We start from the raw sequence: 14934 nt of genomic DNA on the forward strand, positions 1-14934 counted from the left end.
CAAGAATGTTTTTGGAATGTTATTAAAACGTTTTTATACCCTTTATATAACCCGACATTTAAACGTTTTCTGTAAAACATTTTTATTTACTGAGCAGTAGATTATCAAAAAATGTTTTTTAAGGTATGAAAACGTTTTATACTCTTAATATACCCTTTATATAACCCGACATTTAAACGTTTTCTGACAACCTTTTATAACCTTTTGCGAATGATGTCGAAAACGTTTTGTGTTTGCTGGGTTGGTTATACAGGATTTTGGACCAAGAACTGAGGCCATCAACGTAATCTCATCAGAAAGTCAGTCAATCAAGATCTCCAGGCTTGGTTAAGTACACATAGCTAAAGAAATTCTCTGTAATAATTTCAAGTTTGATTTTTGTATGATATTGCATTGTTATTTGATTGACAGCCATACTGCACTAACTAATTAATAGTAATTAAGTTGTTATATAATAAACAGGTGTTTGTGTCTTTGCTGTTGCGTGAACTAGGAAGCCGGTGATTTTGGCCTGGGTCATTTTGGTGACCATAACAATATGGACAACATACCTGTCCAGTCTAGGTGATCCTGCAATAATAATATACTGCGCCAATAAAGTATCCTTACACTTGGAAAAATGATCACAGTTTCCAAACTGAACAATATTGGGGTAAAGTTTTTTTTAATAGATGCACTATCTAATCCTGCACATTATGACACCACATTCAATTCAATGTGACTTCAAGAAGCAAAGTTACAAGCATTTGATTAGACAAAGGTCCAGTTTAAAAGTGACAAACTTGCCTATTCAAAACTCCACAGACTAGACATCTGGTTTGAGAGTGGTGAATGGCTGATTTATGCGTTTGGCTTTCATTTAAAACAAAAGGAACAAAAGAAAACTGAAACAAAAGAACTGACAAATAAAATGAAAGTTATGAAAAGTACAGAGAAGTAAAAACTGAAATAAAAACTGCTTTAAATAACGCTTCATTGAAGAAGCTGTGTTGTCTCTTTGTTGTGGCTTGTTGGAATCTTTTTGCGACTTGTATAGGCCAGTTTGTCACTTATAAAATCTATTCAATTGCTTGTAACTTTACTTCTTGAGGTCACATTGGATTCAATGTGGTGTCATAATGTGCAGAATTAGATAGTGCATCTATTGAAAAAACAAATTTACCCCAATATTGTTTAGTTTTAAAATTTTGAATTTTTTCCAAGTGTAAGGATACTTTATTGGCGCAGTATAGATTGAAATATTGTATTTTTAGGATTTTTGTTAAGTTGGATCATGTTGACTCACCTTGTATGTTAGATCAAACAAGATCAAATATGAACCTAGTACTGGACATAGACTAAGTTCATTATTTTATAAAATGATATTTAAAAAATATTTTTCATATAATATTTATCTTTTATAACCAATAAGCGTAGTCTAGAAGAGCGAGTATTAAGACCCTAAGGGCGAATTTCTCGATTGAAGTCTTAGTTAGCCTTAGGCTTAAGGTGGCCTTGAGACTATTAAGGCTAGCCCGCTCTCGAAGCCCGAGTCTTAACTGTAGCCGGATTTCTTGAACGCAAATTCAAGCTGGTCTTAGTGGCCTTGCAGGCTTAACGCTTGACAACCGCGTCCCTTTCTACCAGCGACTTAATTGTATAGGCAGTTGGATTTAGATGTGCATAATCAGTGGTCCTCGCGGTTTACCGTACTAACAAGGTTGCCGTCTCATTATCGCAATATTCCCAGCGCAAAGACTAGCCTAGACCCGCGGTCTTGTGCTTGGGCTTACACCGTACACAACTTGATGCGAGACTAGTATTTGTTCTGTTTTTGTGTCTTTTATGTATTATTTTATTTCCACTTTACTTTATTATGAGTCCAGCTTGCATGTATGATACTTCTATACTTTTTATTCGACACATTAATTTTTCTTTGCATTTCAAAAAGGGTCAAACTGCAAGCCTACAGAAAAGGGAACTTTGATTCCCCTAAAAGTAGGCCTAAAGCAAAAATTGTTTCACACTTCAAACAAATCATACGCATGTTTGTTTGTCAAAGTAAAACATTATCATTTTGGTGCAAAAACAAAAACATAACCCATTTGACAACCATTGTGCGTGCTATCTGCTGCTGATATTTTCATGTTCTATTTGCGAATTTAGCATGAGCGCATAGTTTAATAATTATGATGATGATGATGATGATGATGATGATGATGATGATGATGATGATGATGTTGGATGATGATGATGATGATGATGATGATGATGATGATGATGATGATGATGATAAAAGAAGTTTTGTTTCTTGATCATTCAAACGTTTCAAGAATTACTGTTCCTTCGGGTATGTTAACGAAACGACTCCGTTCACAAATATAATCATAATACCATCAATGCCTCCGAAAATTCGCACTCAGGCAACAAATGTATACAGAATTGAATTACTGCATATTTTGCAGCCAATTTTGAAGGCAAGGCGTCCGATAATAAAATCTCAGGCAAAAAAGAGGAAAGCATGGGAGCAGGTTCATGTGGAACGTCAAGGTTTTTGGACAAATATGGGGGGGCACTTCTTGTAGCAAAATATCGTAAGGTTAGCAATATTTGTTGAACAGGAAGGAGAGGGTTGTTCCTATTTGTTGACCGTTACAAGTTAGGTTTAAGCAGATCAGTAAGCCTTAAAACATTGCCTTTACTGAATCGGCAGCGCGATTTAAAATTGATATCCGAATACTTCAGAAAAGGATCCTTCCTCTCCTGAAGACGCTAGACGCTCACGACAGCAAGTTGACGTCAAAGACTGCGTCTCGCTTTAATAGCACCCCTTTGGCACCGTTGCTCCCAATGAAAGTTCATCATTCAAAATGAGTAGGCCTTATAAAAATAGCAACAGCAGGTTTAACTGACTCGAATGAACACTAAAATAAAATGGTGAAATGTTCAACTAACAGCAGGTTTAACTGACTCGAATGATAAAATAAAATCATCCTTCGGAGGGGACGTTAGGCCGTTGGTCCCGTGTGCAGAGAGCCATACCTGTACATGTATTTTGCAGCCTGTTTCGAAAAGAGAGAAAAATTTGGGATTTGGGGGCTAAAATGGCCAAATATGAAGTTAATTTGGTCAGAATCCCACATACAGGTGTCAACATTGGGGGATGAATGTATGGACCATCCCCCCTGGCAAAATATTGGGGGGATTTATCCCCCATCCCCCCCCCCCCGGGATCTACGCCTATGGTAGGGTGTTAACCCCTGACTGTTCCCAATCCGTCCCGGTGTTCAAATGGACCCCGATGGAAATAAGCTTCAATAGAGGCTTTCTTGGGTTATCCAGGGTTGTCAAAATCCGAACAAATTTAAAAAAAAATGGTGAAATGTTCAACTAAATCGAACAATAATTATTACTTTGGGATAGGGGCCTACTCTATGTTGAATGAAAGACAGGATCTGTTTCGATTTCTCAAAAATATAAAAGAAAAACTTAACATTACAATTTAAGCAATTTGTCAATTGAAATAGTCCACGGCTTACGACCTAAGACCTGCTCTGAGGCAGGGCCAAGAAAAACCGCTGTAAGCCTGGCCTAACAGGCTTGCGTAGACTACGGCTACAGAAGACTGATTTCGAGAAATGCAAATTCTACGGAAGCCTGGGGCTAATCCTACAAGCCTGGCCCACAGGCTAACGAAGCCTCGAGGCCATGGTAGCCGTGCTTCGGGGAACGTGTTTACAGTTAAGCCTGGTCTTACGACCTCTTAAGCCTTGCGGCTAGATTAGCCAACTGCTAAGCCACCCGTCGAGAAATTCGCCCTAAATGTTAGGGCACATTAAGAGTATATATAATATTTGCCTAATTGTCTCTAGTTTAATTTGGTACAGCTCCTTTTAGCCACTTTTCTACATCGTCATAATGGTAGTTCATCCAGCGTATGTTAGATTGGGTTGATTCAATCGTTTGTAAAATGTTCGGCTACCTGTTCCCTGGTTACGGTGCTCCATCAGGAACTTTTGCAGCTGCAATAATAATTAACAACAAAATATAACATCTGACATGACAAAGTTGATAAAACTACGAAACGGACTGATACACCGAACAACTGACTAGCAGGAATACCCATTTATTAACACCCAGAATTGATATAGATATGAAGTATCTATATTCAAATATAGATTTGAAGTAGATATAATGATGTATTTTCTGTTCATATGTGGGATGCTCGTAACTAGTAGTGTATGTTTGTTTGTTTGTTTGTATGTTTGTTTGTTTGTTTTGTATTTGGCAAGATCATTAGAATACAAAAACAAATTATAGTTATGATTATAGCTTCTGCGTTTGTATTATGAGATTCTATTTTAATATAAAACATACCTCTGCCAGAGCAAATTCAGTATTGAGATGCTTTGTTACTCCTTCAATTAAATCAGGAAAGGCAAATATGGTCTCACCATACCTATAGATATAAGTATCATCGGAACCATATCAATCAGCTAATTGACTACTACAGTTTTTCAAAACTTTTGGGAAAAAATCACATTATCACACCCTCCCACTATTTCCATGAACAACTCCAAACGGGGACCTTAGAAGTAAACTATAAGAATTTCTTTACCCATGTGCAATATTAGCTGGCTGAAATTATACTCTGCAACGTATATAAGCTGTCAAAAGATCCAACGTCCATGTTGTCACAAGGTTCGATTGATTCTACAACAGAAAAGCTCGGATGGGCAAGAACTAGAATGATCTGTAAGCATCTATATAATTGCAGCTATAAACTTTGGCACTGAAGGTAAGCTTTTTAGACCAATGTTCTGGATACGCCGAAAAAGTTAGTGAAAACAAATAAATAAATAAAGAGCAAAAGGGACATTCTATTTTATTAATTAAACGCCCCTTTTCATTGATCTGGGCCGTCCTTTACGAATCTTGGTAGACACGGCTTATTAATCTATATGTATAACTCCCTAGGTTTGTTCTGAAGAAGTCTACTTCTTACGAAAGCTTGACACTGCAATGCACTTTCCCACGACGAACCTATTCAAACACTAAAATTGTTATGAATACATGTCGTAAAGACTACTGTATTGAGTAATTCAAGTAATAGACTTACAATTGAAGAAGATAATCCCAGTTTTCTCTGAAGTAATCCCACGCCAATGAAGTTCCAACATTGTTAGAAGCCACAGAAGTTATAATGGGTATTTCGTCTTGAGAGCGAAACATATGTCTCTCCTTTGAAAACTTTAGATATCTTTATACGTATAAATAGAAAGTGCACACAACAAAATTAGTAATATTCTAAAAGTGGTATCGGGTTGGTACTTTTCTTTGCCCCTTTTCTTACATGTAAAAGAATGGTTTGTAAATATTCTGTACTTATCTAGCTTCAATGTATAACAACTACATGCATTTTTATTACCTAAAATTGTTGATAACTGGGCTTTTACACTCTCACATCTACTGCGATAATTGCAAATTGATTAAGAATGTCCTCTGTTTTGACCCAAATTAAAGGCTGACAATAAAATTGATTTTTGGGGAGCGTCCTTTTTTACTTGTTCTTTATCTTCAGTCGCTCTTTCTTTACATTGGCATGCTTATATCGGGCAGGCTATAGAGTTTTAAGATGCTTGAACATTTTGAGCATTGATCATTACCGCATGGACTGACCGTTTAAACTAAACACAAACAACCATACTCACGTGCTAAGAATCCACGGTTCGTTTGCACATGTCATAGCATCACGTAAATTTTTACGTTCTGTTAAAGATGTGGTTGCTCGATGCTGCTCTAATGCAAAGAACCATTCACTTTGTCCTCCAGCACCAATGGCTGTGCAATACACAAGGTACCTCATATCAGGGTGAATTCTGTGTAGGAACAAGATGATGATAGGTTAGTTGATGGTGTAATGATCCGTATCCTGTTCATTAATGGATGACACAACTTGAAGAATATTTGTTCATGATAATTTATGTTAAGCCACGAAAAATAATAATCCATTTAGAGTAATCTAAAGTCTGCACAAAGAGTAACGCAGCTGTTATAAATACGCCTGTTGCTTCAGAACCAATAATTGTTTCCACAATATTTCTACATAGAAAGAAGGATGATTTATTTACGCGCATTTTGATACCCCATTTGTCAAATAGTCGTTCAACATTAACAACACAGTAGTGCTTTCAAAGAAAAACACCCGAATTTAAAAGTTGCAGTTTACAGCGATCAATGGTATTACGCAAGTATTGTGGCACGTAAAACCGTCCATTTATCGTCGCGCTGATTTCAAATCAATACAAATAGCTGCAACTTTTAAATCCAGGTATATTAAAAACACTGCTGTGTTGGAATTGGCCAAATTGGGTATCAAAATGCGCGTAAATAAATCATCCTTCTTTCTATGTTGAAATAATGTGAACACACTTATTAGTTCTGACGCTATGGTGTATTTATAACAGCTGCGTTACTTTTTGTGCAATCTTTATAAAATAGAGGCGAACCATTATAATAGCTGAAATAGTTGGGAGGACGCAAATCATCACAAGTAACACGAATGACAACTGGGCGTTTAAATGATCAAACCCGACACCTTCAACTTCTTACGTGTTTTTGTCTGGATCATCCATCCATTTTCGGTACATTTTAATTGCAGTCGTCGTACAATTGTCATTACCGTAGCTACAGGCTAATCCTATTGCAAGTGTTCGAATACGTCTGAAATAGGAACACAATATTTTATATCATTGAAGCTACAGGAAAATGAAATTTGGCTTTTAAAATGATCAGACGCATGCGACACTTGTATGATGTTCCAGAATATTATACACTCACAACAACAACAACAACAACAACAACAACAACAACAACAACAACAACAACAACAACAACAACAACAACAACAATAATAATAACAACAACAACAAAACACGCACCCACAGCAATAGCAGCAGTAACAAAAAGCAACAGCACAACATCATCAACAACAATTACCTGTCTAGATGCGTTCCCGTATTCTCCCATCCAACATGCTCATATAAAGGAGTCACTTGTTGTAACATATATTCCTGGTAGAGTATTAGAAAACGAGCGAGCGATTACATTAATACAACTTCTATCATGTGTAAGTTATGGGTGGGGTGTGGTTGGGGTTGTGTATATGAGGGTGATGTTTGACCATGCTTCACATTTTTGTATATGCATAACCTAGAAAATTGAATGCAATGATATAATGAGTCAATTTACATCAGAGTCAACCCACCATCACTCACCGCGACGGGGGTGATACAAGTTAATGAGAGTGTACGACCAAATATTGAGGTCAAGTGTCCACTGATCCCGAACTTGGGTTGCCAGTCTCCAGATGAAGGTCAAAGTTGTGACCGAAAATTTAAGGTACGTCTTCATTGTGTGTTGAGATCACAAGTTTAAACAAATTTATGAATGTAATGATTGTTTGAAAAGCACCGTAAATATTATCGTTCAAGCCAGACATTTTGTGACTTCTGAGTGTAGTTAAGAATTTTAATACAATTTTTACTCGGAAGCAGGTATCCTACGTACCTTAAAAGAACCATACGCTGCCGATCTGCTTAACATTAAATCTATATAACCAGTGACTGATGATATTGTGACCCAGGGAACAAAGCCTCTTTCGTCCACTAAGTACAACGTTTGATCTAGGGCTGTTGTCACATTCAAAGTCCCTGCTCGAGCTAGGTTGAAAGCATCGCTTAACAGTGCTGAGCGACTTGCGATAGATATAGCCTAAATACAAAAAAGGTTCAAGATCAAAAAATTAAAACGTTCGGAAAACAAATAGTTACAAATGATGATTTGATTAGAGATTGATGATTGTTTTCATGGCTGCGGTTGGTAGTAACGGTGTTAATGACTGAGGTAGCCTGAGGGAGGGCAGTTGAGTGGGGTGGTTCGTCGTGGTGGTAATAGTAGCCTAAAGATAGTAGTTGTGCCACTGGTGGTGTGATGGTACAGAAGGTGGTGGCGCATTGTGGTGCTGGTTTCATACTGGAGGTGGAGTGACCAGTGATCGAGGTGACGAGGCAGTTACGTGTTGGTGTTGGTGTTGGTGATAACAATGATGATGGTGGTGGTGGCAATGATTGTGATGATGATGATGATGATGATGATGATGATGATAATGATAACGAAAACGACGATGATGATGATGATAATAATAATGATATTTAATACCCACCTCGTGATCATTTAAGAGCTGTGCTTTCAGTAGATCCCAATTTCTAGCATCATAATTGACTCGGTAAAAGCCACGTTCATCATAATTAACTAACAACCACTCAGTATCGTCCAGGTTTGTTAATGCGATGGTTCCTGTATAAAACACCGTCAATTATGGGTGCTTCATGTATATCTAGGCTATGTCATTACAATAGTTTTAGAATTAAAGATATCTATTCATTTAAACTGTCACGTTTTTACAACTGATATTCTGAGAGTCGTTCTGCTCATTTGTACACAAGAGTAGTAAAAAAGAGGTGTAGGATGTCAACCCGAAACGTCCGTTCGACGATTTCGTTAAAAATCGTATGGGAAGAGATTAAGTGTAAACTGAAAATAACTTTTGTAGACCGTAAGTAAAACGAGGTAATTATGGCAGTAATTAGGCTGCTTGGCAGGGTAAATTATTGTCTGGGGCGGACATTTTAAAAATCAATTTAGAAGAGCAGCAACGACATCACTTGCATTACATTCCAGATGTTAAATCTGCATCATATGCAAAATTTGAGGAAATTCGCACGAGTCCGTTTTATTTTAGGGCCATTTGTCTATAACTGGTCTTTACACGTAGCCCTATGGGAAGAGTGCCCGTTGAGGGCGCTATAACCCCCATTTTAGGAACAAAATGTGATTTAAAAAAAACGTATTCGTGCGAATTTTCAGAGTATGTAGTATGAACATGTAGAAATATAATCAAGTAGTTGCCCTACCTGCTCTTCTCCGAAAAAATAAAAAGTCCTATACCTCAATGATAATGAAACCTCTAGGTCTAAACTACGTACCACGTTGATGACCGATTTAAGAAAAAAAATTAATGTAAAAAATGGGACTCACAGATATCTTCTCACATAGATATCATAAGCAACATCAAATTTGTATAATTACGTTCTGTATTTGGGTCTAACCAAATTACTCCACCGGTTTCCGGATCTGCATTTTGAGCTGTGACGTACGTTAGAGGTACATACCATTGATATCTGTAAGGGGACATAATACAATGGGTTGGTTGTTTTACAAAATAGACAAAAGAAAAATCATGGCTTTTCGTTTAGGTTTAGTAATCGAATGCATTTCTGTTATGTTAACTCTCTTCACGCGGGTGTCGACTGCAGACGACATGTTTCAAAAAATTTCAAAATTCAAATATTTCAGAAATGCATATTTGGAATCAGCATGAAAAATGCATTAAAATGAGTACAAACAAGCCTAGTATTGATTCAGTAGTTCTTAAGATAGTTCTTGATATTTTGAGAAAATATTTCAAAACTTGAACTTTTTACATTGAAGCGCATGGCTAGCACGCAGAGCATTAAAGTACAGTGTTGTGTGCAACGTTGTGATCTTCTGCAAGGCATTCAATGCAATCATAAGTGTCAGGTGCTCTTCTTTAGTTGTACTTGAAGGAAATGTTTAAGGGGCGCTGAGTTTTTACTCCTTTAACAAAACACTAACGGACAATTCCCTGTACAAAGCATAACGTTAAACTTGATCTTAGAAGGTCAATGTGTACATGTACCATTAGGCCTATGTACGTTGTGTGGGGTGGTGATGCGTGGGGTGTTTGTGTGAGTGTGGGGACACTCGCGTGTGGTTGTGTGCCAGTGGCGTAGCCAGCACTTTTTCAGAGGGTGGGCAAAGTGGGAGGGGCAAGACAAATTTTAAAGGGGGGAAGTACAAAAAAGCCTCAAAATCTTAAATATCGAGGAGGGCACCATGGGGGGGGGGTAGAAGGGGGGCAAGAATTTCCAGGGGAAGGCAGCTACCCCCTTTGCCCCTGGCTACGCCACTGGATGTGTTCCTTAGTGAATTATCACGATCATATAAAAATTGTTTCAAATGTTTAAGATATCTAAGTAAACTGACCCCAAGTCACCATATTTCGTGGTCATATTTCCTTCCGGGTTGATTAAAAATCTTGTTTGTGTTGCGGTAAACTCAGGCTGAGCACCATACGTTCGATCTATTGTCACGCTGGGATAGCCCATCTGGAGTGTCCACGTATCCATTATTTGCTTAACGTCAATATTTAAGCCATCCTCTTCTGATGCCTAAATATATGATAACAAGAGCGATTATTGCACCGCATAGTAAGTAATTAAGTAAGTAAGTAAGTAAGTAAGTAAGTAAGTAAGTAACGTAAGTAAGTAAGTAAGTAAGTAAGTAAGTAAGTAAGTAAGTAAGTAAGTAAGCAAGTAAGTAAGTAAGTAAGTAAAGTAAGTAAGTAAGTAAGTAAGTAAGTAAGTAGGTTAGTAAGTTAGTAACATACACTTATATAGGGTGTGGCTAGCAGCCCACCAAAATACCTTGTAATTTATATGGTAAGGATACTACTTAAGTACCTCTGTCAGTATATTGATTGCTCCAAGTACCAAAGCAATGTTTTGAAGAGCTTTATTTAATATGAAACGGCTTGCATGGTCAGGTGCTATCAGTTTATCAACTCAGGGCCGTGAAGCTGCGAGAAAGATTTGGGCCAATGGAGCCCGACGGGGCCCGTGACCCAAGACATATGAGGCCAAAATGGGCAAAAGTAACATTCATTTGGTGAGTATGTGTGCCGTAAGTGTGCCACAGTTGGCCACGTTGTCTTCGTATAGTTTTAGATCTAGCCTGATCCATGCCGCCGAGGAGTCTCGTGTAAAATTCTTGAACACATTTTGAAGCGGAGCGAGAGTAGCGTGTTCAGCTGCCAATGATCAAATATGAAGATTGAAGGAGACAAATGGCGCGCACAAATTTGCAATTTAAAAGTGGCATATTCCTCCCAGATTAAATTTCTCTGAACAACTTCAACGCAAAGTGTAGAAAATTGGCCAACTTCAATACCAATTTGAAGCTAAAATGAACAAATGTGTAAAGCGCGCGAAATTCGCAATTCGAACGTACATGTAGTGACTTTTGTTACCATGTTTGAACTTATTGGAACAAACTCCGCGTTAATTTTAAGCTAAATGATTGAAGGGCACAATAAGCGCGCTCGTAAAAATTTGCAATTTGTGTTCCCATGATTAAGTGGCACTCTCCATTATATCTTAGAAATCCGGGTCAAAATGGACGAAAAGCCACAGGGCCTTTGTAGTTATATCCTTGTCAATGTGAAAACACTTATTTTCAATATTTGGGCCCATTCTAGATGACATAAGGCTCGTGTATATTTCTGAATGTAAAATTCTGTCAGTTTACTAACTCAAGGTCCTGAGGTTGCTTTATTGACTGAGAAACGGTATGTTCCGTTACATTTTCCCCTGAAAATAATATAATTTATTATAGTCAAACGTTACCTTAGATAAAAACAGCCAGAGATCATTTTTCAGCGTTGCCATATTGAAAATATTCCAGGTAATTCTAAAATTAAATAAAGCATTCAAGTCAATTAAAGTAGTGTGTACAAATGGAGCTCACTAAAATTTAAATACAAACATTGCTGACAAACGTTTAAGCCCTTTATATAGCAGTGAAAGCCTTTTACCTTCAATCCTTTTTGAAATGTACTTTGTCCGAGGAAAAAGCTACACATTCGCAGTATGGAAGATCCCTGAAAATATTTAAGCTTTATTTACATTATTATGTACACATTATACATTACTACTATTATTGGGGGAAACACTTTGAAATACGCATACTTACACCCATATCTACATGGGTGTAAGTATGCGGATGCATGTTTCTGAAGAAGGAGGGACCATGGAATTGTTTTGAGTCTCGAAAAATATGACTTTATGACCCCGAGGAAGATTGGTTTTAAAAGAGAACTTTAGCATTAGTAACATTTTAAAGATTTTCACAAAATGACTTCTATTATACCCTATATGACATTTCATTCCTATCTGTGTACAACGTAGAAATAGCGGGTCGAAATTAGGGCAAGCGTCTCTAGTATGTCTCTAGTAGCATTTTAAAGGAGCGTTTAACGAAAGAATCAGACGAAGCAGATTTGACAGCTTCACAATATATTAGGTGTGCCACTAGCTATAAAATCAAAACAACGTGAAACGTTATTCAATGCTATTTTTACCTTATTATAAGTAATGATATCAAACTGTTGACCGATCTCATCAGGCGTTGAAACCGATATAGATATAGGTCGTGATGTTGCCAAGGAGTCGGTCATCAAACCACTCTGTAGGCCACGCTCCAATACCCCCGTTATCAAAAACTGATCTCGCTACAGAATAGAAGGATAGGCCTATAAATTAATATAGTGCAATTAAATTTTAGATCAATACACTTCCAAACAAAGTCAGTGGTATTGGTCCAAAAAAACCCATAACCATTTAAGCATGGTATATAATACTTGTAGTATCCCCCATCAACCTTCCCATATGTAGAGTAATCTTCGCAGCAATGATCGGGTAGGATAAGTTAAACATAAAATATGTTCTAGTCGAGTTTTTATTTTTTAAACAGTGTAGATCCGCATAACAGAACTTTTAGCACATTAGCAAGCTCAAAAATACATAGAGTAATGGTTATTAGAATGTGAACATCTTACCATTCCCCAATCTGGTTCTGAATAATCTACTCCTAAATTTTCAACATAACTTCCAAATCCTTCATTTAGCCAAGTATCATCCCACCACTTTAGAGTTACAAGGTTGCCAAACCACTGGAAAGCAAAACAAAAGAAATAACGTCCTTTTTCTACTAGGGTTTCTATTGGCTCTCACCTATAACTATTTTGTATCGCCCATGGTTTGCAAAATTGGACGGTAAGACCTCTGATTGGCTAAACACGGAAACAAACGTAACTCAAAATCAAATGACACACGGGCATCATACTTTGGGAGGGCACATGGCAACACTACGCTCACAACCTCAACTGGTTTCTTTGGATTTGTAACTACGGCAACTGGGCGCAGAATTGAACATATGAGAACTTTAGAATAACTTTTTAAATACGTTTGCCTCAACCATATAAACAAGCAAAGAAACAAATAAGCAAACAAACAAACAAACAAACATGTAAACAAACAAACATACACCAAAACAAACAAGCAAATCAAATGAAAATGTGTGCGTGGTCGATCCCTACCTGGTGAGCTAATTCGTGAGCTATTACAAAACACACCGTCTGTTTAGTGGCTGACGATGATACCCCTTCCTCATACAACAGCCATGATTCAATATAGGTAGTCAACCCCCAATGCTCCATAGCCAAATTAATGAAGTCAGGAATGGCAATCATATCTGTAAGGTAGGAGAACTTAAAAAATGATAGACTGACTGAGTGGAAAACCATATGAAATAGTGCTAAGGAAACGGTATGGTTATGTTGGGGTGTGGGTGGGATATATACAGGGGTAGGGGTGTGTAGATATGTGGGGTAGGGGTGTGTGCGTGTGAAAGGGAGGTGTGTGCGTGTGTACAATGTAACGAAAGGAAAATAAATCACAAAAGACAACTATACCCATTTTTGGAAGTGGAAACTTTGTGTCAAAATAGTCATCATAGAAATCTATCTGTTCAATTCCTTTTTGTAGTGCGTAGTCCACAAAATCAATGGCATCGTCACGTGCCCAGACCCTCACCTGCAAATTATAAAAGAAAACAGCCTGATTTATAAAAATTTTTGTATTCTTTTCTCTAATATCCGCTATTTCATATAATTACATTTTTGCTTTTTAAACAGATTTAAACAGTGTGGGCAAGGCGGTCGACATTTATATAAATATGTATTTGTTTACTCTGCGCCTAAGTACTATACAATATGAAGACCTGAGCGCAAGAAGACCGTAAGTCCACTTGGCCCCTCAACATGTGTACACTAAAGTTACGTATAGTTTCTTAGGGTTTTATAATGTTTAATACATGTTCCAGGGTGAAAGCATCGTGAAAGGTTGTGAAAGATTTGTTTTGGCCCCTGAACATGTATAAAACATTACCAAACTATACGAAACTATACGCAACATTAGTGTATACATGTTGAGGGGCCGAGTGAACTTACGGTCTTCTTTCGCTCAGGTCTTCATAATGGTTTATTGTTAACTCCAGATAATCAGAATAACCAGCATTTCATGTTTAACATTATGTGATAAGGTATTACATGGGCCAAATTGGGACACCTAAACTTATTCGCCTTATAGTATACAGTATTGTACTAATAGTCACTGTCTTTAGTTTCATACTAAAATGATACCCGGCGGCGAATTGATCCATGATTTATTAAGGATTTCTGCATGAGGGGCAAAATAGAACAACACTATTAAAAAACTAAAGGTGTTCCGTTTGGGGCAAAATGGGACGCATGGTTTACTGTAGTAAATGTAAAATCACATGAACCATGCACAAACGCCATGTTGATTTTATGTGGATATTGAACAGGGTGTACCGGGACCGAAATATTGTTTGCCGACTAACCTTGCTAATGATTGTTTTCGCCCGGGTGCTCGAGAGTCTGAAAAGTGTGGGGATGGGGGCGTAATAGTGAAAAGAGAGAAAATGCGTGAGATTTCTGCTGAATGCACGAGGGTTGGCCACAATGATGGAGAAAATTAGGACACCTCAAAAAAAGAAGTATTTTCCGAGAACTATAGAGGGAAATCTACACTAAAAAACTGTTTTTAGCATTGAACACTTTCTTGCCTTGACTTTGTAAATATGTGTAGTAGCTAAACATTACATATCAAATTCCTCAACACACGTTGATGAAAACATTTATGTTATAATCAGGGGTGCAAATTGTGATTTCAG

At 37.4% G+C, this 14934-nt stretch overlaps 1 protein-coding gene across 1 annotated transcript in view; it reads right to left on the minus strand.

Moving 5' to 3' along the window:
• Positions 1-370: 370 nt before the first annotated feature.
• Positions 371-14934, minus strand: part of LOC140157731 (uncharacterized) — an 86409-nt gene continuing 71845 nt past the window's right edge. Inside the window, 16 exon segments of the mRNA XM_072180977.1 lie at positions 371-3941; positions 3944-4001; positions 4357-4438; positions 5099-5239; positions 5691-5858; positions 6592-6702; positions 6979-7052; positions 7549-7752; positions 8204-8337; positions 9130-9221; positions 10108-10292; positions 11714-11779; positions 12260-12409; positions 12737-12850; positions 13277-13431; positions 13652-13772. Of these exon segments, the coding sequence (XP_072037078.1) occupies positions 3853-3941; positions 3944-4001; positions 4357-4438; positions 5099-5239; positions 5691-5858; positions 6592-6702; positions 6979-7052; positions 7549-7752; positions 8204-8337; positions 9130-9221; positions 10108-10292; positions 11714-11779; positions 12260-12409; positions 12737-12850; positions 13277-13431; positions 13652-13772 (1944 nt within the window). The 3' untranslated portion in view covers positions 371-3852.

This window comes from Amphiura filiformis, chromosome 7 (genome assembly GCF_039555335.1).
Source record: "Amphiura filiformis chromosome 7, Afil_fr2py, whole genome shotgun sequence".
Classification (NCBI taxonomy): domain Eukaryota; kingdom Metazoa; phylum Echinodermata; class Ophiuroidea; order Amphilepidida; family Amphiuridae; genus Amphiura; species Amphiura filiformis.